At 33.8% G+C, this 24,228-nt stretch overlaps 1 protein-coding gene and 1 long non-coding RNA gene across 2 annotated transcripts in view; one reads left to right on the top strand and one right to left on the bottom strand.

Annotated features, from left to right (window-relative positions):
- LOC132759393 (E3 ubiquitin-protein ligase HERC2-like) overlaps positions 1–24,205 on the top strand; it is a 59,046-nt gene extending 34,841 nt beyond the window's left edge. Inside the window, exon 5 of the mRNA XM_060751160.1 lies at positions 24,121–24,205. Coding sequence (XP_060607143.1) covers positions 24,121–24,205 — 85 coding nt within the window. The remainder of the gene's footprint in view (positions 1–24,120) is intronic.
- Positions 1,411–3,395, bottom strand: LOC132759403 (uncharacterized). The gene is made up of 3 exons (XR_009629703.1): positions 2,738–3,395; positions 2,343–2,410; positions 1,411–2,042 (listed from the first exon to the last, which is right to left on the bottom strand). It is a non-coding gene; the product is annotated as an uncharacterized LOC132759403 (long non-coding RNA).
- Positions 24,206–24,228: the final 23 nt, after the last annotated feature.

The raw sequence follows: 24,228 nt of genomic DNA, 5'->3' as shown, positions 1-24,228 counted from the left end.
GGTAGGAGAAGCCCTTAAAATCTGAAAATAAAAGCATATCAAGCATTGAACAATTAAAGACAACAATTATTTTTCAGTAATCACAAAAAATCAAACATATGATAACTTTGCTCATTGGAATGAAATATGCACATATTGACGTCTAAAAAAGCAACATTACAATTTTCATAAAATGAATCAATAACGTATCCCCAAGGATCAGTCATTGAATATTAGAGATACTTTTACTTTTTTCTGTGTGTCAAGCATTGCTATTTTATAATATATAAATCATGAATGATATTTGAAATGACACTTTAGAATTATTTGGTTGTTTATTTTTTATGAGACCTTTAATATTACATTATTTTATCTAATTATAAACAAATGCTCTTTCGTAAGAATCACGTGACTACATGTTTATATTTGTTGTACGAGGGTTGTTCAAAAAGTAATAGGACTGCAGCTCTACTGTTCACATTTTTTCATCTACGTACACGAGTTTACAAAAATCGAATATCGGAATTTGTCCTCTATATACAGTGAAAAAATCAATACAATATGTTTAAAAACAACAATTCTGTACAACTTACAAATTACAAGGGGTACGCGACCCGGTGCACGCTAATTGTTAAATAAATGACGTTCATGACGTCGCAAAATAAATTCAAAATGTAAACAGCGTCATTTTTTCTGAAATTATTCTCTACAATGTTCTAGGTGCTTGAATCATGTAACTATAACCAGAACTCATCTGTTGAGATGTAGCGAAAAAAAGCAATCACATTTTCATTTCTTTATTCGAAACATGCCCGGTGGCCGGCAACTTTCGGTTTGATCTTGTGATTTTGAGTATCCTGGAAGCTAAATGAGCATGGACATATAATGTAAATGACAAAGTGATTTATATTATTTATTTACACATGCCATCTTACATTCTTAAAACAATATGATTATGTACAGGAAATTAAAAATGCTTAGTAATTGAAAAATATTCTCTTCTTCTGAGCACAGGCTATCATTTATTAAACGAAATCGAGAAAAATTGATACCAATAATTACCGCGTATCATTATCAGATTTATTCAATGATAACACACACACACACATATATAATTATATCTTATAAAATAAAATAGTTTTTAAAACAAATTCCCCCTATTCAATAATTTTCTTAGAACTGAAACAGGATACCCGATGCAAACATCAAACATGCCGGACAGTTTGCGGACTGTATATCGCCGATACTTTTGTAGCGCTATTGCAATTAACGTCTCTAACGTCTGTCAATTTTCCGCTTTCTCCCTAGCTCTTTCGTTTCTGTGATCTCATATTCACCGTCTTTGAACTGCTTTCCCCAGCTGAAAACGAGTGTCCTAATTGCCTAATTATTGTTCTGTGAAAATTTAATCTTTTCATACGTAGCTGAAGGAGTAGCCCTTACGGAATTCACTTATAAGTCACTTATAGGCTATTTTATATGTAGATTATACTTCACTTAGTCAATTCACCTATAAGTCAAGTATATGTATTTTAAATGCAAATTAGATGTAAGTGCAGTATATGTCTGGCATTTTGACATATAAGTGAAGTATAAGTTATATATAAGTCACAAATATGTGACATGTAAGTCAAAGATATGCTCAACTTATAAGTAAGTCACATGTAAGTCGCATATATGTTTCTTGATGTCAAAAAAGCTTGAAATAAAATAAAAGTTTAGTGATTTAATTTCAAAAATGTTTATTAATTTATATTCATAGTCATATAAATGAGCAAACTACAAAATTCAACATACATATCCTTCAGTTCAATCATCTTACATTCACTATAACAAAAACAATATTCATTTCTAGCAGCAAGTTTTTGTTTTTTTACTGGTTTTCTTGGAATCAAACACTTTATTTATACAATTATTTTGCTGGAAGTCTGTCGGTGAGGAACTGTTCAAATCATAAATTTGATCAAATGTTTCTGATTATTCAAACTACTTTTTCTTTTATTGATGTCTGTTTCAGTGCTCTGCTTCTATTTCCTCGGAGAACTTCATGTGGCTGTGTTCACCTTTAAAGATAAAATTCATAATTAATTAAAAAAGATGTGGAATAAATTCCAACCATTGTATATGCAGTTATATTTCATATTTTTTATATCATCAAACTATATTAGCTATTTATGCTTATGCATATACAAATATACTAAGTTACACAGTATCTCATTTTAGTGCACAAGTCACCAGTGTTGTTTAAGAATTGCTAAAAGTCTCTATAAGAATTGATTAACTGCACTATTTGCAACAACATTTATTATGCTCTTTTCTGTGAAAGATTTAGAGCAGTAAGTATAGAGATTAAAAAAATATACCTTTTCAGGCTCAATACTGCATATCATTATTCACCTGGCATCTCAAAGTAAGAACTGGTCCCACTAGCCTGCAATGTATGTAAAATGTAATATCAGATTTCTCCATTGAAAACAACAATAAAATGATAAATGATTATGATAACCCTGTCTTATTCAGCTGCATAAAACTACTGATTGTACTATTTAGTTCTAAAAATTCAATTAATTTAACTATTAAATCTAGATTTAAATCAATTACAAGTATTAGTAAATCTAATGTATGAAGCTTAGAAATAAAAACAGCCTTGATCTCTCAAGTTACAAATTTTAGTTTGCTGCCATCTTACTTTGATTGTTTAATACAAATGTATATAACCTGTATCAATTCTGCATAAATGTAACTCAAAGGTATTTACCTGATTTTGTTGTATATCTTCTTGTCCAAGGTGATTCTTCTTGTCATTCTTATTTACCATAACTATACTTAAACATCTTAAACAAAACAATATCTCTAAAATTCCTAAAACATCAAGTAGATTCTCTGTGATTTCCACCAGCTTGCTAACCTAAATGTTTCAGACTTACAACTGTGTACCTGGGCAGGTCCAATGTTATGTAAAACAGGGTAAATCCAAAAATCAAAGCACTCATCAGTTCTATCTTACAATCATTGAATGTGAAAAAAAATCAAATAAGTAATAGATATGTAAAGTTTAAAAATCATTATACATTTTTGAAAAAGAAAATGCAATGTCAATTTTTACAAATTCAGGATTGGAAATGTTATCTTTCCCCAAAATAATCACATGGAACAGTCTGATTTGTAGGAATGACCAGTCAAAAAATTAGTCATGCACATATGGTGGCAAAGGCAGGTGGCCAGTTTTATCAGACCTCTGATCTATGTGGTGTATCAGTGGATGTAGAAAATATAAGCAATCTTCAGGCATATTGGTTCCTTGATTTTATATAGATTAAAAGGGCAATATAAACTGTTTATTTCAAGCACTGTTTTTTTTATTGTTTAAATATCTAAAATACACTAGGCCTAAATGTCTTAAAAATAACACTTGTATATTAAAAAAAAATACACCTCTTTTTCTTGTTAGAATATCTTACTTCCCCGAAATTAGGTCTGTAAGAAGTACAGTTGGTAAAAACATATAGATTTCAATGTCTGTTTCAAGTTAGAAAAAAAACAAGAGTAGAATTATGCCTTGGGTGACTTTTATGTGAAATATTTTCCTTGTGAGAAGAAATGACATGGAATTTCATTTCTTTCCATGGTAGCCTAGAAATCACTGATTGAATGCCATTTCTGTCCCAATTCCGCACAGAATATGTACCAAAATTTTTTACAGGTAATATACTTAATTGATAATCATTTTTCCTATTATCTTATTTAAAAACCCCCAGCTGTGTTTAAAAATTAATAAGCAACATTTAAAAAAAAATCTTAATTGTTTGTGATTAAGGTCTAAGATTATAGTATTTTAAATTCTGAGTATTTTGATACCCATTGTGTTAAAGCAAAGAATTACAAATCAACTTCAATAAATTTTATCAATTTTTCTCATGTTTTTGTACTTAGTAATTTTTTCAGCTTTGCTCAGTAATAAAAAGTCTCGCAAAAGTTCTAAGTTTTCACTTATATCTAACATAGAAACTGGTTACTTCAAACTTCACCAGTATAAGGCACTTATAGGTGACTTGTATGTGACTTATATGTTGGGGAAAAAATGGCCAAAAGTGACTTATATGTAGCATATACCTATAACTGACTTAGACAGGTTTTTAGGTGATTTATAAGTGACTTATATGTAACTTATAGTTCTCTTATAGGTCAAGTATAAGTTGCATATAAGAAACATATAAGTCACTTAAAGTCATTTTGGTAAGGGAGGGGCTATCTGTTGGCAAAATTTAATGATCGTACACATTTTAAGTTTTTTAACGTCATTTTTCTACATTTAATACGATTATCACTGCTGTTCAAAACGTTATAGTTTAGCGATTTCTTGTCTGAATGACGTCAAATTTGGACAACATGACACTTTAATATGATAAAATGTGTTGGTGAAATATTAGGGGGAAGAGACAACATATTATGAGTAAACTGAAAGTACAAATTTGCGTCAAAATATTTTTGATGCGCTGCGCCGTTCATACTTTATATCATTAGAGAAACCTGTTTACATTAAAAAATACATTTTCAAAACCATTTCCTTTCTTCTTGGTAAAGGGGTTAACTTGGCCCTTTCTGTCAAACATTTGACAAGAACGTTCAATTGTTTAGTTTAGGTTGAACATCCCAAAATAATGTTATGCTTAAGAGGCACATTATTGAAATATATCATGGTAATCGTTGATTTCTGTATATTCCGTCGGTTTCCGTCACGCAGGTTTCCAAAACGGTACGACGTCAGGGGTCCGGAATCGTATTAGATACATAGAAAAAAATAATAAACTATCTTTGTGTTGATAGTTTATCGCACTGAAAGGCAATTAAACGTTAATTTTATAATTCGTATGTAACGATTGGAATACGTGTATTGATTTCAGCTAAATTATATATTTTTTCTATAGCACATAATAATGATGTACAACACTTTGATAGTAAGATTGTATTGTTTCATGTAATAATTAAACATATATATTTTCATAGTCACTTTGCAAATATTCGATGATCGGTAATTTTTGTCGGTAATTATCTGAATCTGAACTAGTAACCTATACGGATTTCAATGTATGGTACAACAGTATATGTATAAAGTATAATTATACCCCCGCACAACAAAGTTGTAAGGGGGGTATACTGGAATCAGCTTGTCCGTCCGTCCGGCTGTCCGGCCGTCTGTCTGGCTGTCCGTCCGTCGGTTTTTTCTTGTCCCCCAATAACTTAAGATTCCTTTGACCCTTAGTCTTCATTTTTGGCATGGAGGTTAGTCATGATTAGTAGATGACCCCTATTGATTTTGAGGTCACTAGGTCAAAGGTCAAGGTCACAGGGGCCTTGACTTCAAAAAGCTTGTCCGCCCAATAACTTAAGATTCCTTTGACCCTTAGTCTTCAAATTTGGCATGGAGGTTAGTCATGATTAGTAGATGACCCCTATTGATTTTGAGGTCACTAGGTCAAAGGTCAAGGTCACAGGGGCCTTGACTTCAAAAAGCTTGTCCGCCCAATAACTTAAGATTCCTTTGACCTACAGTCGTCATATTTGGCATGGAGGTTAGTCATGATTAGTAGATGACCCCTATTGATTTTGAGGTCACTAGGTCAAAGGTCAAGGTCACAGGGGCCTTGACTTCGAAAAGCTTGTCTGCCCAATAACTTAAGATTCCTTTGACCTACAGTCGTCATATTTGGCATGGAGGTTAGTCATGATTAGTAGATGACCCCTATTGATTTTGAGGTCACTAGGTCAAAGGTCAAGGTCACAGGGGCCTTGACTTCAAAAAGCTTGTCCGCCCAATAACTTAAGATTCCTTTGACCTACAGTCGTCATATTTGGCATGAAGGTTAGTCATGATTAGTAGATGACCCCTATTGATTTTGAGGTCACTAGGTCAAAGGTCAAGGTCGCAGGGGCCTTGACTTCAAAAAGCTTGTCCGCCAAATAACTTAAGATTCCTTTGACCTACAGTCGTCATATTTGGCATGGATGTTGATCATGACTATAAGAAGACCCCTATTGATTTTGAGGTCACTGGATCAAAGGTCAAGGTCATAGGGACTTTGACTTCAAAAAGTTTGTCCACCCATTAACTTAAGATTCCTTTGACCCACAGTCTTCATATTTGGCATGGATGTTGATCATGACTATAAGAAGACCCCTATTGATTTTGAGGTCACTGGGTCAAAGGTCAAGGTCACAGGGACCTTGACAAAAAAAAAGCTGTTCTTCTCAATTGCTAAAGAATGTCCTGTCAGCAATGTATTGATTTTGACGTTTTCACATTTGAAGCATGTAGAATACATAACTTAGCAATGCACTGGTTTAGTAACCTCAGATTTGGTAGGGAGGTTGTCCTTGAGCTCTAAATGGCCACTGTTGATTCTGACAAAGTGGTATGCGGGGGTATTCTAGTTACAAGAAGAATTACCAGCATAGCACTTGCCTTACAAGCCTCAGTGGCAAACATTACTCAACTCATTGTTCCTCTTATTTTTATACTTGAACTATTAAACTTATATTTTCTTATATTTATGATAATACAATCATTTTTCTATCCGGCGACTTGATGCTTTAGCATCAAAATCTCTACTTGTTAATGCTGTACAACTAAATCCTACCGTCTGTTGAGGCCTTAATATATGTCCTAAATCTCATTTTTTCAATATCTCTTCAGGTGTAGTTACTTAAGGATTTGCTGGACAGTATATTGGTTGTTTCCAGGAATAAAATTGAAAGGATGCCTTTAAGTTTAAAGCTTTGTACACAATGAATTAACCTAAAAATGTGTCTTCATAAGCTAATATATCTCATTGACCTAAGAAAAGTGGAGTGTACTTTAGTCAGTGTTATGATGACCTCAAATCAACTTTGCTGGCTGATGACCTTAAATAAAACTTGTTTCAAATACCTTGTTCTTCAGCCATATAGGTAGGAATCTTACAGGTAAATTTGAATGTTTTATCATGTAAGAAAGCTTGGAATAACCTGGTTAGTTTATGACAGTTTGGTTGTTCTGTGACACAGGTTTCATTATAAAATTGCGGGGTGGGGGCAACTAAGGATTTTCTTAACATGATAAAAGTTGGGAGCTGGACTTTTGATCACTGTTGTTAAATAAATGTATAAATCTTAAGACTGATTGGACAAACAGTATTGAAGGTTCAGTGTCTGGAAATTAATTAAAGTTATATTAGAAAAAACAAAACATCAATAACAAAATGATATATATTTTAATTTATTTTTACTGTACATAAATGAAATAGAAATATTAAGTTTTAATTTTGAAAACTTTTATCGATCTATAATGAATTGAACTGATACATAGTGAGTTGTCATTTTCATTGTATGTCATGCTATCTGTATACACCTTAAATGTCTGTATTAGTTCATGTCCATGTGTGAGGTCAGGTGATACATAGAAAATGTTGTAGGATAACCTACCAGGTGGACTTCCAATTACAAATAGATTTCCTTTACTATCCACCGTCATTTTTATGCCCCCACAATGTGGGAGCATATAGCGTTGCACTTGTCCGTCCGTCCGTCCGTCATTCCGTCCGTCCGTCCGTCAGTCCGTCCGTACGTCCCGAAATCTTGTGAATGCAACTCCTCTTAAACCGGATGGCAGATTTTGCTTAAACTTACAGGGATGAACAACCTTAATGTGTAGATGGTAGTAAAGGAAGGAATTTTCGCTGCGACCAAATTTAACAGAATTATGGCCCTTTGTTGATTTTTTCACTAGATACTATGTAGAAATTTTGTGAACGCAACTCCTCTTAAACCGAATGGCAGATTTTGCTTAAACTTACAGGGATGAACAACCTTAATGTGTAGATGGTAGTAAAGGAATGAATTTTTGCTGCGACCAAATTTAACAGAATTATGGCCCTTTGTTGATTTTTTCACTATATACTATGTAGAAATTTTGTGAATGCAACTCCTCTTAAACCGGATGGCAGATTTTGCTTAAACTTCCAGGGATTAACAACCTTAATGTGTAGATGGCAGTAAAGGAAGGAATTTTTGCTGCGACCAAATTTAACAGAATTATGGCCCTTTGTTGATTTTTTCACTCTATACTATGTAGGAATTTTGTGAACGCAACTCCTCTTAAACCGGATGGCAGATTTTGCTTAAACTTACAGGGATGAACAACCTTAAGGTGTAGATTGTAGTAAAGGAAGGAATTTTCGCTGCGACCAAATTTTACAGAATTATGGCCCTTTGTTGATTTTTCACTTTATACTATGTAGAAATTTTGTGAACGCAACTCCTCTTAAACCGGATGGCAGATTTTGCTTAAACTTCCAGGGATTAACAACCTTAATGTGTAGATGGTAGTAAAGGAAGAATAATGGCCCTTTGTTGATTTTTAGTTTTCAACTTGTGGCACATGTTGTCCAAAAAATATTTGACCTAGAGTCATAAGATTGACAGAACAGTGGCGTGTGGGGGCATCAGTGTCCTATGGACACATTTCTAGTTTCAGGGTGCCTTAGACTGTCATTTCTATATTCTGCCATAAGGTGTCCTTCAGGTGTATAACTTCTGACTAGGTTTTCCCTAGAATCTGATATGTAAATAGTCTTACCATCAGGGCTTACTGTCATATTTATATATGAGTTTGAAGTAATATTGAAGCTTGTAACTTCATGCCTAATAATGTTCAACTGTTTTATTGTTAATTGTTTTGATTCAAAACAAAAACACTTAACAAACAGATTTCCAACATGAAAGTGAATGTTAACACAGTACTGGCCAATGTGTAAGGTATATATTACTGTCCTTTCAATGTAAGATTGATGTTCTGTTATACGCCAAAGTTCTACTTTATTAGTCCCCTACCGGTTTAACCGGAGGGGACTTTAGGTTTACCCTCCGTCCGTCTGTCCGTCTGTCTGTCTGTCCGTCTGTCTGTCTGTCAGTCCGTCAGTCCGTCCGTCCACAAAACTGGATCCCGCGATAACGCAAAAAGTACTGAAAATATTTTTATGAAACTTGATATATGGATAGATGGCAGTATGGAGATTATGCACGTCTTTTTTTTTTCTTCCTATGTTGAAAATTCTGGTTGCTATGGCAACAAATAGTCTGAAAATATGGCAAATTTAACACATAAACTGGATCCAGTGATAACTCAAAAAGTACTGAAAATATTTTTATGAAACTTGAAATATGGGTAGATGGCAGTCTGGAGATTATGCACATCTTTTTCTTTTCTTCCTATGTTGAAAATTCTGGTTGCTATGGCAACAAATAGCCTGAATTTCAAGATTTCTGATTTAAATTTTTCAGCTTTTTCACTATATGTTCTTTATTTCTTAAGGTGTTTACTTCAAACTTTAAATATAAGTTCCTGGTCATCAACCACATCATATGTGACAAGGTTTATAACTCTAGCACAAAAAATATCAATATTACCTCCCTTGAACTTAGATTTTTTAGGGGAAAAAATGTTGTCTTTTTTAAATAACTTCTTTATTTCCTAATGTATCTACTTCAAACTTCATAATTATATATGTTTCTTATTATCACTCGACATTTTTGAGAAGGTTAAATACTCTAGCAAGACTATTTCCAGAATTATGTCCCCCTTGAACTTAGATTTTTTTCGAGAAACTGGTATTTTCACTCCAACTTCTTCATTCCTTATAGGATTTACTTTAAAATCCCACATCGTAATAATATGACAAGGTTGTATAAACATAATTTCCTTACTAAGCATGGAAACTTAACACATTACTGTGATATAGACAAACTTATTTTATTATGTTTTGTGATCGATATTTTCAAATACAGACTTCATCCTCAAATTCATTATAAATGGCAATACACAGGAGTGTATGACAATTAAAGAACTTTTTGAGGGACCGGTAGGGGACTACTGTATTGCCCGCAATACTATCAAATGCTTGTTTTCAAATGTTGCAGCAACTGTTTTGTCATCTAATTTCGTAATTAAATTGATACCTTTTTGAGGGAAACTGTTTATAATTTTATTTTCAGTTAGATTGTGCACTTGTACATTACTGTATATAAAATGTTCCTTAATTGAACTTATATAATGTTCCTTAATTGAACTGTCTTGGACATCATTCTCATAATCTTTTAAGCTGTATGTAATAGAGAAGACAATATGCTCAGAGAAGTAGGATAGACCTTTTACTGGAATGTCTTTAGGAAACGATTCCAAATGTTTTACTGAAATTTTTTCCAATGCAATTGGTTGTAAGGACAATTTTTCAATTGTTTTAAACATTGTTGTCATAATTGGAGAAGCAAGTATAATTGCACATGCAAGAATAAGTAGAACCATGAAACATAAAATTTTGTTCCCTTTTACAAATTCCAGGGGTTTCAAAGTCACTTTCCCAAAATTTCCAGGCTTGATTTCTTCTACAGCTTTCATGTATGAATACCTGTTTAAATCTGTATCAAGTTGGTTTTTCAAATCTTTCAAATTTTCTGCTATATTCTCTTGTTTATCTGCCACTTTTTTGGTTTTCAGATATACCTTACACTTTTGATGAGAATTCTTTAAGGCCCTTACTTCTGTTTTTAAACCTTGAATCTCTGCTTTGAGAAGGTCATTTTTGGTGTTTTCCAAATCAAGTGTGTTTTTATTTGCCTTGTGAAGGTTATCAATCTCTTCTTCAAAGTTGTTAAAAATCTTTTCAACCTCCTGCCTTTGTTCTTTTACCACTTTAATCACACTTGTATTCTGCTTTTCAACACTTTCCCTGTGATTATCAATACTTTCTTTGATATCATCAGCTTCTTTTTCTAAAATATCAAGATTATCCTCTAATTTGCTGCATTCTTTTACTGCATCAAATTCAGCTGCTAATCTTGGTAGATGATGTACTTTTTTACATGCTGCATGGAATGTGGTTTTGCATGTTAAACAGGCAATGGTTTTACAAGTGATGCAGTAGAATTTGAGCAAATCTTGAGGGTGTTTGTTGCAGTTCTCCATGTAGAAGTCCACTGGCATACTGTTTTTGTCTTGATGTATGTGATCATGTAGAAATTTATTATGATATCCTAAGCATGTTGTGCAGAAATACTTAACACAGTTTACACAAAACCCCTCTGCTGTGACATATTTTTGTTCTTTTTCGTGACAATATTCACAAAACATTTCTTCAGTGTAGTCTGATCCACTAGATACGCCTATATCAGCCATTTTGTCCTGAAATGAAAAATTTAAAAAAATTAAGTCACATGAGTTTCCAACAAGTTTTATTTAATTGATCGTAAAATAAGATTTAAAGTAATTTATGTTTGATTAGTTAGTTATTAAGTCCACTTGAAATGCAATTAACTACGGAGAGATTTATTTTGTATTTACTTATTTATACCTGTGTAGAAATAACATGTAAATAATGTCACAATTGATGAGTTTATAGTTATATTTTGTTATTATTAAGTCCATTATAATTGTGTTATATAAGAAGTCCATAAAGAAATACCAGTCTAACCCCGTTTATTCGAAGTGCCTGGGACTGAATATTTACTTCGAATAATCGATGGGTTCGAATAATCGAAGTCGGAATATTGTGATAGACGAAAACTACTCCACTTTGACCAATCACCGCAAAACTACCGTTTACAACACACTTGCTTCCTGAAATCAATTTAGAAAAATAGATATTAAAGAAAAGATGCGTAAAAAATATTGTATTGACATTGAAGACATAAATACTTGCATTTCATTCTACATTATGTATCGTTTCGTTTCGCGCAAAGCCTTGATAATGGCCGTGTCGTCACTACGGTATTTACAGCTAAACTCTTGTATTTTCGATTAGGATAAATTAAGGCTCTCTTATGTAGCGTTACAATCAATGAAAAAAATGTTTTGGATGTTTAGACGAATTCACATTTACGAAATGTATAAAAATTATTGCTGTCATCTTAATTAAGCAAAATCGGACACGGTGCATTGCTTTTCATTTTCGTTAATTAAAGTTGATTAAAGAACACACAAAGAGTTATTATCATGATTGTCTAATTACACGCATGACTGTGGATATTTTTCACAAGTCGACTGGTCAGCGAGTGGATCTGCGTCAATTAGTCCGGCTTCGAATAATAATTAGGCTGGCTTCGAATAATAGGTGTGAAATTCTTTCGTAATTGTATAATCGGGACCGAAATTTTACTTCGAAAAATAGGAGGTATTCGGATAATGCATTTCGAATAATACACTCGTATTTATGTTGTTTTATATAGAGATAAAAATGGGACCGCCGATCTACTTCGGATAATGCCGGGTATTCGAATAAAGGGTTGTCGAATAACCGGGGTCGGACTGTAGTAGCTTTCTGAATTTTTCAGAAGTATTTTTTTTCAATAGCTCAAATCCAATTATAAACTTTTCTATACAAAAAAATGCTTTATTTATTCACCGTTCCCTGTTACCAGGATATTGATTTAGTGTCATTGAAAAGGTTGAATTTTAGTCAATAGACATACACAATTTAAGGATAGTGTAACAACTTAATCAATACATGATATAAAAGATTACCTTACTTGTCTGACAGCTTTTGAAGTTTTGAGATTATTGATATTAAATATACACACTGTATTTCTCAATCTTTGAAGCATGATTTATAACTGATTTTCACTGAATCAGATTTCCCTTAAACTATAAATTACTGAATATCATATAAAGTTTACATGTACTTGAAAGATTAGTTTTTGTGTTTTCAATATTTGAAAAGCTGTTTGCAAAAATATCTGCTTTGAGTTATAATTGGTTCAAATTGTTCATTTGGTTTAATTGAAAGATGGTCAGTTACTCTTCTTATAAAAAGATTAACTAAACTTTGTATGATAATGCAAAAAGCTATTCACAGAAATAACAGACTCCACATTAATTAGTGATATGTGGTGAATTATAATATGATAACATTAACCACCAAGAAAGGAAACAAAATGTCTAATGTTGATAAAAAAAAATATTAAATTAACTACCTTATGTGATCAGCTTCTGTGGCCAAGTGGTTTATGTTGCCGGTTAAATAAGTGAGTTACCAGTCATCTGTATGGGTTTGAATCCAGCAATGGATGTAGAACTTTTTCATGTGAGGAAACTTAGATTTTAAGCTAGCTTATGTTAGGTAGTAGGGGCATTAGTGGCTGAGTGGATAAGGTTGTTGACTTCAAACCACTTGCCTCTCACCACTGTAAGTTCAAGCCGTGCAAGCATTGTCTAATTCTACATGTGAGAAAGCTATTCATCTAGTATATTGAATGTTGATGATTTTCTACAATGGTGCTGGTTTCTGCTTGAAATATTTACAGTAGGGCACCTTATGTCTTCCTCCACCATTTAAGTTGGAAAGTAGAGATGTGCTGTGATCACAGGTGTTCTTCATCCCCCCCCCCCCTTTGCCCTCTCTTCAACCCTCCAACCTTTCCAAAACAATGTAAACATCAGTATTTTTCATTTGGAATATGTTTAAATGTTTGATATAATATTATGCTTTTAATTCAATTTCATCCATACTGCAGTTTCTATTGTTTTTGAAAGGTAGGAGGGTTGAACCTAAACCAAAATTGCAACCTAACATTGCAAGCTTGTTACAAGTAATGCTACAAGCATATATATTGCATGATTGCAACTGGCTAGTTATTGGAACCTTGCAGACAGCTTGCAGTGAGTTTTCAGAAATTCATGCTTTAGATTTGAATGACATCACAAGCTTGCGTCTAGTCTGTAATAAACTGCATCTAGTACATCAGATGATAATGTCTCTTTTATTATATGCCCGAAAGGGCATATTATGTTATACCCCCTGGCATCTGTCTGTCTGTCCGTCCGTCCGTCCGTTAGCAACTTGGTTTCCGGAGCATAACTTAAGTTCCATTTGGCCCACAATGTTCAAACTTCATAGGATGATTGTCCATATTGGGTAGAAGACCCCTATTGATTTTGGGGTCAAAAGGTCAAAGGTCAAGGTCATTATTACCTTAAAACTGAAAACAGTTTCGGGAGCATAACTTAAATTCCATTCCACCCACAATGTTGAAACTTCATAGGATGATTGGCCATATTGGGTAGAAGACCCCTTTTGATTTTGGGGTCACAAGGTCAAAGGTCAAGGTCACTATTACCTTGATACTGAAAACAGTTTCCTGAGCATAACTTAAGTTCAAATTGGCCCACCATGTTCAAACTTCATAGGATGATTGTCCATATTGGGTAGAAGACCCCTATTGATTTTGGGGTCAAAAGGTCAAAGTCACTATTATCTTAAAACTGAAAACAGTTTCCGGAGCATAACTTAAGTTCCATTCGACCCACAATGTTCAAACTTCATAGGATGATTGTCCATATTGGGTAGAAGACCCCTATTGATTTTTGGGTCAAAAGGTCAAGGTCACTATTACCTTAAAACTGAGAACAGTTTCCGGAGCATAACTTAAGTTCCATTCAACCCACAATGTTGAAACTTCATAGGATGATTGTCCATATTGGGTAGAAGACCCCTATTGATTTTGGAGTCACAAGATCAAAGGTCAAGGTCACTATTACCTTGATACTGAAAACAGTTTCCTGAGCATAACTTAAGTTCCATTTTGCCCACAATGTTCAAACTTCATAGGATGATTGTCCATATTGGGTAGAAGACCCCTATTGATTTGTGGGTCAAAAGGTCAAGGTCACTAAATCCTTAAAACTGAAAACAGTTTCCGGAGCATAACTTAAGTTCTATGTGCCCACAATATTCAAACTTCATAGGATGATTGTCCATATTGGGCAAAAGACCCCTATTGATTTTGGGGTCACTAGGTCAAAGGTCAAGGTCACAATTACCTTACAACCAAAAACAGTTTCCGGAGCATAAAGTAAGTTCCATTTGGCCCACTATATTCAAACTTCATAGGATGATTGTCCATATTGGGTAGAAGACCCCTATTGATTTTGGGGTCACAATGTCAAAGGTTAAGGTCAAAGTCACTTTTACCTTAATACTGAAAACTGTTTCTAGAGCATAATTAAAGTTCCAATTGGCCCACAATATTCAAACTTCTTAGGATGATTTTCCATATTAGTTAGAAGACCCCTATTGATTTTGGGGTCTCAAGGTCAAAGGTTAAGGTCATTATTAATAACTTAAGTATTAATCAACCTACAACTGTAAAATTTTATAGGATGAACAGCTAATTCCCATGTCTTACAAATGCTTCATCCTTACTAAAAAAAAAAACACTTTCGGGCATATAATGCTCCGCCTAGCAGTGCTCTTGTTGCAATGCCCTCGCCATATAATGGCCGGGGCATATAGTGTTACCCTGTTCTGTCATTCCGTCATCAGTTTCCGTTCATTATCTTAGTAACGGTTGCACACATTCAACTCAAATTTGACATATAGATATGTCATGAGAAAATACAGGTCATGTTTGAATTTGGTCATGGTTCGATGATTTTTGGCAGAGATATGCCCCTTTTACTTTGAAAATAATATGAAATTTTCAGTTTCTGTTCATTATCTCCCCAACGGTACAACACTTCAACTCAAACTTGACATATGGATTCATCAAAGGAATGCGCAGGTCAAGTTCGAATTTGGTCATGGTTCAATGATTTTTGGCAGAGTTATGCCCCTTTCACTTTGAAAATAATATAAAAATTTCAGTTTTTGTTTATTATCAACAGTATTACACATTCAACTCAAATTTGACATATGGATATGTCAATGGAATGTGCAGGCCAAGTTCGACCTTGGTCATGGTTCAATGATTTTTGGCAGAGTAGATGCCCTTTTCTCTTTGAAAATAATATGAAATGTACAGTTTCTGTTCATTATCTCCCCAACACCGTGTTACATATTCACACTCAAATTTGACATATGGATATGTCAAAAGAATGTGCAGGTCAAGTTGGAATTCTGTCATGGTTCGATGATTTTTGGCAAGAGTTATGTTCCTTTCATTTGAAAATAATATGAACATTTTTTCAGTTTCGTTCATTTAATCTCCTCTAGGGTATTAACAGCATTCAAGCTCAAATTTGTACATTGCGATACGTCAAATAGAATGTGCAGGTCAAGATTTGACTTTTTGTCCTGGCGTTGACTGTTCTATTTAGGCAGAACGATTAATGACTACTTATTAACTTATGTAAGGAAGAGAAAATTTTCAGCTCTAAACATTCATTGTATCTCCATCCCAATATGTTGGTACCGCATATTGGCGTAACCTCATAGAATATATGGATATACTGCTCATAAGAAACTGTGTATTGTGGCACTGGGAGATTAGCACGGAAATTGTGGGGTTCATTGGAGATAATGATGCCATAGCTGACCAAGAGTTTTTTTCTCTCACATACGGTGAACATGGGAAAAAGTGAAGCATTATTTTCTGCCTAAAAATTTTTCCATCAAGATCTACATGTACAATATCATCTCCTCAAATGAGCTTTGTACCTAGCTTCAACTAATTTTATTTTTTGATAACTCACGTTATTCCCATATGGTGATCTCAATCATTTAGAATTTTTTGTCAGGTAGTGATTTGTATTAATACGTTTGCAATTTAGGTGTCGTGAGAGTATATGAGTTATTGAGCGACACAAACACATTTCCTTTCCCTTTACTGTTGGTAAACTTTTGAATTTTCAGTTTCAGACTCTACTTTTGAGTTGAAATGATAGTAGCCATTATTTCGGCCTAATAGGCAAATACTGCGAATTATAATTATGGCATATAATGATTTATAGAATAATTTCAGTGCCTCTAACTATGATATGAAATTTGGTATGTGTTAACAATTGAATAGCTTTTGGTAAGGCGATTTAGAATCTAAATACGGAAACACAAAATATTGCTCGACAATTCACAATATATGAGATTTATTTGTGCAACATCAAGACTCACTCTGATTATAATTTTAGCATGAACACTCTTGGGATCTCAGACCTATGTGGGAGAGCATCCATTGGCATGGGTAGATTACTGTAATTCTGATGTATACTCCACGTAATTGGTGTTTAGAGGCTGTAGTGATATTATAGTTGTATTAACTAGATGAAAGCTGTTAACCTGCAATTGAACAGTAATTTAGAATATACTTTCTCACAAGACAGTATTTCATGTGGGGATAAGAGGCATAATAACTCTTCCATAGTAAATTAATACTAATTCTGAACTATTGAACTAACAATGTAAGTGCATCGATATTGTGGTGACCTTTTAATGCGAAATATCTCTACTTAATGTTAGGACTAAATAGAATGTGTCAATACTAATGTTCGTTACTATGCTGGTATACTGTCAAATGTAGGGAGGAGGGGGGTGGTAGGGGAGATTATCATTTCTATAGGATATGTTCATTCTTTCACAAGAGTGGAAAGGGGAACAGTAATGCGTCTGCAGCATGACTTGGTAATCCATGTAGTCAAGCTAGTTATAGTTAATAAAATAATACCCTCGTCCAAATTCTTAAGTCACTGACTGGCGCAAACAAGTACTGAATATCAAGGTTCATGTCTTGGATAAATATAGAGGTTATCTAGTAGAAGAAAAAAAACCATGGAATATACAAGGAAGATTTAGATACACTTAAACCTTTAGATTGATTTTTTTACTCTAGATTAAAATATAGACTCGAAAATATACAAATAGTTATCAGATTTTTGATTTTGGAAAACTATATGAGAGATCTACCTCGTGAATTGCACCTGATATAAAATGTGAGATTGTATGTACTCAGGTATGTTTATGTGACGCCTGTCTGGACATACTACATCTGTCTCTATTATTTTAGGTTCAATATCCTGTGATAATAGGGTCAAACATAAGAAGGTGAGTACGGCAGAATTAGAATACGAATGATATATACGAGAAATGGATATTACTTCAGTGCTAATTAATGCCAGCGTCTATTAAATGAAGGAGGATTTTCCTCATAACCTACTCGCCCAGCTCATTTTTTCAGGAGTATAACTTCGGAGAAAGCTTTGCATTTCTTTATTTTGTCTATATAGTTAAGGATGAAGCATGGTGGTCCTTCGGGTGTAATAACTGTTGGGTAACTAGCGAGTGTTCTTCTATCAAAGTATATATAGAGCAGTTGACATAGATATGTCGATATATTTACCTATCCAGAAGGTTGTTAATATACTACCTGTTAATTTAGAGCTTCTTAGGGAGATGACCAAAAGCATAAGGGGTGCTTTGCTTTACCTAATAAGTTATGAAATCATTATCTGCAATAGACACGTAGGTTTTGATAAATATAATTTCGGCTTCGAAGTGGGACACTAGATTGTAACTTCTTTTTAAAATTGTGTAGCTTCTAGGAACTAGTTTTGTTTCATTATTAAAGAGGGGAAAAGTTTGTACTTTGGCATTAAACACTTTGAACCACTTTGTTTTTTGGAACAAACAACACGAATTATTAGGGCCTCATACTACTTATCCCGATTGGACGTATCATCTCATGAAAAGTTTTGAATATAGTGGGGGACAAATGTTTTAGAATCTATCAGACTTTCTAGCGTCCACCGGGAAACTTGTTTGGGTATTTGAGGATAAGGTAATATTTTGTCGACGCCCTTTCCCATTCAATTTATTGGGGAAGAAAAACTCTCGACTTTTGGAATAGCCATGGGTTGGGAACCAATAAATCGCACATCCAGAGGAGGTTTTTTCTTTGCCCAAATGGACCATACTCATGACTATGAAAGTTTTGGATTATGATATGGTTGGCACTAGTCAAGGGAACTTAAACTGTTTAATTGTGCTACTCGGAACTACAAGTTTTTTTCAGTTTTGTATTTAAAAGGAATTTTATTGACTCAGCACTGTTGTGTCGACAAATTATTTCATATAGGGAGATGTTATGTTATACTACCCAATATGGTGGTACTTAGTTTCTATTGTACGAGTTTCTTGAAATTGTGCACTTGTAGATGTATTTCGGTCAAGAATTTATTGGAACTTAAATATATAGTCTCCAGTTAGGATATGGAGGTTGTTTTGAGTCATACCTACGGATTAATCGAGTGTGTGTGGACGTTGTGACTACTGTGTATTATTGTAGAGAGACATGCACAAATACAATGCTACAGAGGAAATTTCTAACCCGGAATATATGACAATTCCATTCTTATGAAGTAACATTTTGTGGGTTGAAATGGACTTAAAGTATAGAGTCTTTCTCACGCTCATCCACTGAGTTTGCTCTCAGTTTTTAAGGTGATGGAATAGAGATAGACCGAGATATTTGTTACTTCTCATAACAGAATATTCTTCCTTAGGCAGGTGTGGTTTTGTATATGTTAGCCACATTAATTTATTGGAAACTTGTTTTATACATTGTTGGATAATCTGGAAGAAGCAAGTATAATCACCTTAGGTATAGCATGAACATCTGATTGCGAGTAGCAGAATTGGGTAACTATGAATATTTTGATTAGCGCATGCAGAAGCTAACTTTGCTTTCTCCTCTATTGTTACATAATTATCAGCAGTGGAGGTTTCGGACATGACTTTAGTTCATTTTAGGAAAACTGTTCAGCGCTTGAATATTCAATTAGTTTGCTTTTACGCTAATCAATAATTTATAGATCAATGAACTAACTATGAGATTTAAATGATCGCTCATAGGTCTAACGTTTGTGGTTATAACTTATTAGATCTTGCTCGCACTCGGAAAACTTGTCGCATAAATGTTATCCAATAGCGTATATTTTATCTTGGTAACCTTCTGCTTGACTACGGTTAGCCCTATTTAGGTCATATTATAGGGGCATTTCTAGTTTAAAATACCAAACTCATTGTCTAACACATCCCCTAGTCAAACCTGTGGGTATGGTAATGTTAAAGTTTGAGTTACATAAACTTGGCTTTTCAAGTTTTAAGTGGAATAAGCACCCTCTTTGTCCTTTATTGTGACTCTTGTCTTTTGACCTCATAATTTAAAAAAGGCGGTGTGCATACTTTGCCTTCTACGCCTTTCAGAGAAGTTTAATTGGGACATTACTATTTTTCCTAATGATATGGTTGTTTGGACCAATTATCGAGTTTGTGCGCAATGGGTGATTTCTTATTTTTGACTTGCGTGAAGGTAGTTATATTTATCTCTTCTTGCAATAGTCTGTCCGGATAAACAAAAGATTTTTCAACTAAACTTCCTGGGCACGGGACTTGTGTATGCTTGAACAGTATCAGACAGGAACTCCAGGGGTGGTAATCAAACATACTTTGTCACTCTTTCGTCAGACTTTTTCATCAAAAGACACATCATTATTATTTCGCATTGCTTTGTGATTTAAGATTCGCAGTATATTTTATCTTTGATTTTACAGTCCATGCTTCAGTTCGTCAATGGTCTAAAATATTGGTGTGATAAGATCAAATAATTCTCCATCAATGACATATGGTAGGTTTCTGGAAATAACTCCACTTGTCAATACTGTCCTAAGGGTGCATCCATTAACTTAGCCAGTTTCCAAAATCATGGTCAATAAGCTGTTACTTTGCATTAGGCTTTAGAATAGGTATGACATTGTAATAGTACTCTTGGCAATGATTGTGATCATGCTGCATGTGTTAAGGGTGTGGTTTCATGCAATGTTAATGGATCTATGAGGGTCAAACCTGGCTTCTACTTTCAAACAACAAAGTTTGGAAATGCTTGAAGGTGTTAAGGAGATTGATAAAATTGGGAGGAATTTAAAAGCATATATATTATATTTTGCAGAAGATGTTGTGTTAACTCATTATTGCCATATTTTGCAGATAAATATCCATAGCTCTAGGGGAAGTCACTGGTATATACTAGTTTTTTTGGTGATATAGAGAGGTGGGTGGGATGCGGTGATTTGATGCAAGCGTAGGGAAGAGGAGAGTGTGGGGTGATTGAAGTAAAACATGCTTTCAGTTAGATCCTCAAGGCAATCGTTTTGCTTTTAGGCATATTGTAATACTTAAGCACAAACATTAAGATTGGTGGTGAGGAATGACCTAAGGTCCTATCTGTTATCAACTATATCCAAGACCGCAAGCTAATAGCTGCTGACCTATCTTCTTGTTCATTTGTGGTGGTTCAGTAAGAAACAATTCATTTCAATATCATTCACAAAATACATTATCTCTATCTGAAAGTGTAGTCTGGATCCACTTGATATTACGTTCCTATATCACCCATTCTAATTGTACCTGAATAGTGAAAAAATATTAAAAATTATTAAGATCAGATGAGATATATCCAAACAAGTTGGTTCTTTGTATTATATTAACATTGGGACTCGGGTACATAAAACTAAGTAGGATTTGAGAGAAGAGTATGATTTATGATTATGTTTTCAATCATTAATTACTTCAAGTCACTCTTTGTATAATGCAACACTCGGAACTTGCCCACTTGAAAATGGCGTCATATATACTATCTTAAGCAACTGTAATTCTGACATCTTAACGGCTGTTAAGTAAGAAAAATACGTGTAACTCTCATGAATCTGAAAATGCTATAACTAATTAAGGCTGGTTCTTATGTAACTATACCATTATTCTGTAGTATATGTAACTTGGGTACAAGTCCATTATAATTGTGTTGTCTTTTAAGTTAACGTGGCAACATAAAAGTAAACACATGCATTGTCTCACAAAGCCAGCTAGGAGTCTATCCTTAAGTTAGTACAGCTTTTAATTTATTATCTTATCTTCATAATAGCCTCGAATATTATGTTCTATTCTCTCTTTGTGGGTTATAATAGCTTATTAGATATATATATTATACAAGTGGTCTTTCACTCTCATATCACTTAGATATTATTAATGGGGTATGATTTTGTTTTGGAGTGTGATATAAGCATGTTGTTATGCATTATCATATTGTACAAGGGTTAGGTATTAAGTCCTTATTATATAGAGAGTAACTGCATCCATCATTTCATTAACCTAAATGAAGAGAGATTTGATACGCTAAACTATCATAACTCAAAAGCAGATATTCAATTATTGTGATCATAACACGCGTTATTTTAATACTTCGAATCTAACTAAACTTTCTTGTTTCAAGTCAGCTTATGTGAAGTATTCGATATATGATTAATTTAGTAGATATATATAATACTAGATCAATATATATAAGTTGATTCAAGGCGCTTAGAATTCTGAGTTCTATATGTTTGAGCATGCCTGATCACTGATTTTTCAATGAATTAGTATGATTTCTCTTAAACTACAGTGGAACCTGTCTTATCCGAACTCGTCCAGACCAGAAGAAAAGTTCGGATTTGAAAGGTTTCAGGATTAGAAGGTTTTTTACATGTTTGTTCATGTTATTGGCAGAAAAGTTTAATGAAAGAAAACAAGAATGCATTTTGAAATTGCAATATAAATATTGTATTTTTGCCATCTCTTATCGTTCATTTTAATACATGTGAATACAAAAATTACAAAAAAATAAATAAATAAGCAAAATGTTATGTCCTCAAGGGTAAGTTAACCTACCATGTTAAACTGGAGTTTGAGACATGATTTAAAATATTCCTACCAGCATTTGTCAATTGTTGTTTACTCTTATCCGATTCAGCGATTATCCAAATTCACTGACATTTTCCATTAATTTCCGTTATTTAATCACATGTCATTAAATTTATTACAAAAGATTAAAAGATATTTCTATTGCATTATATCAAAATGTTTATAGAACGTGACGAAAAACAATCAATTAAGCAATTATAGAAGATATGAAGGCAAGCTACCCGTAACTTCCACACCTTCGCAGATCATACGTTTCACCCTTTTATCAAGAGAAATATTATTACTCTTGTTAATTTGGTGTATGTTTACACTTGCAAGATGTGCAACAATTTGTTATTTTGAATGTAGTTGTGACATTTTGCAAAATCTGTTTGGATCCGAGAGGTTCATTTTAGAATTAAATAAGAACAAAAATTGACAAAATAGTCCGAAATTCAGAGTTAGACAGGTTCCAGATCCGAAAGGTTTTTTACTATTGAAAATACAACGAATAAAATCGGGACTAGACACTTTGTTCGGATAAGAAAGGATTCCGGATTAGAAGGGTTCGGATTAGCAAGGCTCCACTGTATAAATTACTTAATATAAGTTTAAGCCACATGTAGAAAACCCTTTGCCTTGAATGATCAGAGTTTTTTTTGTTTTCAATATTTGAAAAGCTGTTTGCAAAAATATCTGCTCTGAGTTATAATTGGTTCAAAATGTTCATTTGATTTAATTGGAAGATTGTCAGTTATTCTTCTTGAAAAAAGATTTTTACTAAAATTTTGTATAAATATGAAAAAACCTGTTCACAGAAAAAACAAACTCCGCAGTAGTAAACAGTATGTGGTGAATTATGTAATCATGATAACAGCCAGAAAGAAAACAAAATGTGTCATGTTCTTAAAAAATATTAAATAAACTACCAAATGTGATCAGCTTCTGTGGCCAAGTGGTTCATGTTGCTGGTTAAATTAGTGAGTTACCAGTCATCTGTATGGGTTTGAATTCTGCAATGGATGTAGAACTTTTTCATGTGAGGCAACTTAGATTTAAACTAGCTTATGTTTGGTAGTAGGGGCGTCAGTGGCTGAGTGGTTAAGGTTGTTGACTTCAAACCACTTGCCTCTCACCACTGAAGGTTCAAGCGGTGCAAATGTTGTCTAATTCTACATGTGAGATAGCTATTCTTCTAGCATATGGAACGTAGATGATTTTCTTCTCACGTGCCGGTTTGTGCCTGAAAGATTTACAGAAGGTCACCTTACGTTTTATTCCACCATTAAAGTTGGAAAGTAGACATGTGCTGTGATCACAGATGTTCGGCGCATTGATTGGTGCAACTTAAAATTTACCAAAATAAAAAAAATAAAAAAATGTTAGGTTAGTGGTTCTACATGGTTGGCACTTTTTCCTCGCTGAAAGTTATGCGTAGAGGGACTTCATAACACTACACAATCAAGAAAAGGAGATGTTAAATGCACTTGTCTGTGTTGTGGTATATTAAAGCAAAAAATTTGATCCACACAGCTGTTTATAGACAGACTTCATTTGTGTGACTCATAATGACTGTTAGTAAACTGTTCATGAATTTTTAGAACTTCATCAATCGGTATTTATTTTTTTTCAGAGATTTGAACTCCTCTAGTGCATCAAGTGGGAGAAGAGCCAGTCCCTGTTCAAGACCAGCAAGACAGCTCTGGCTCTCATCCTAGAGCTAGCTGTCCAGCGTGGAAAC

Source organism: Ruditapes philippinarum, unplaced genomic scaffold, assembly GCF_026571515.1.
Source record: "Ruditapes philippinarum isolate M1 unplaced genomic scaffold, ASM2657151v2 ctg3430_1_1_1_1, whole genome shotgun sequence".
Lineage (NCBI taxonomy): Eukaryota > Metazoa > Mollusca > Bivalvia > Venerida > Veneridae > Ruditapes > Ruditapes philippinarum.
Note: the sequence above shows the minus strand (reverse complement) of the source record. Positions and strands in the feature narration are given on the sequence as shown.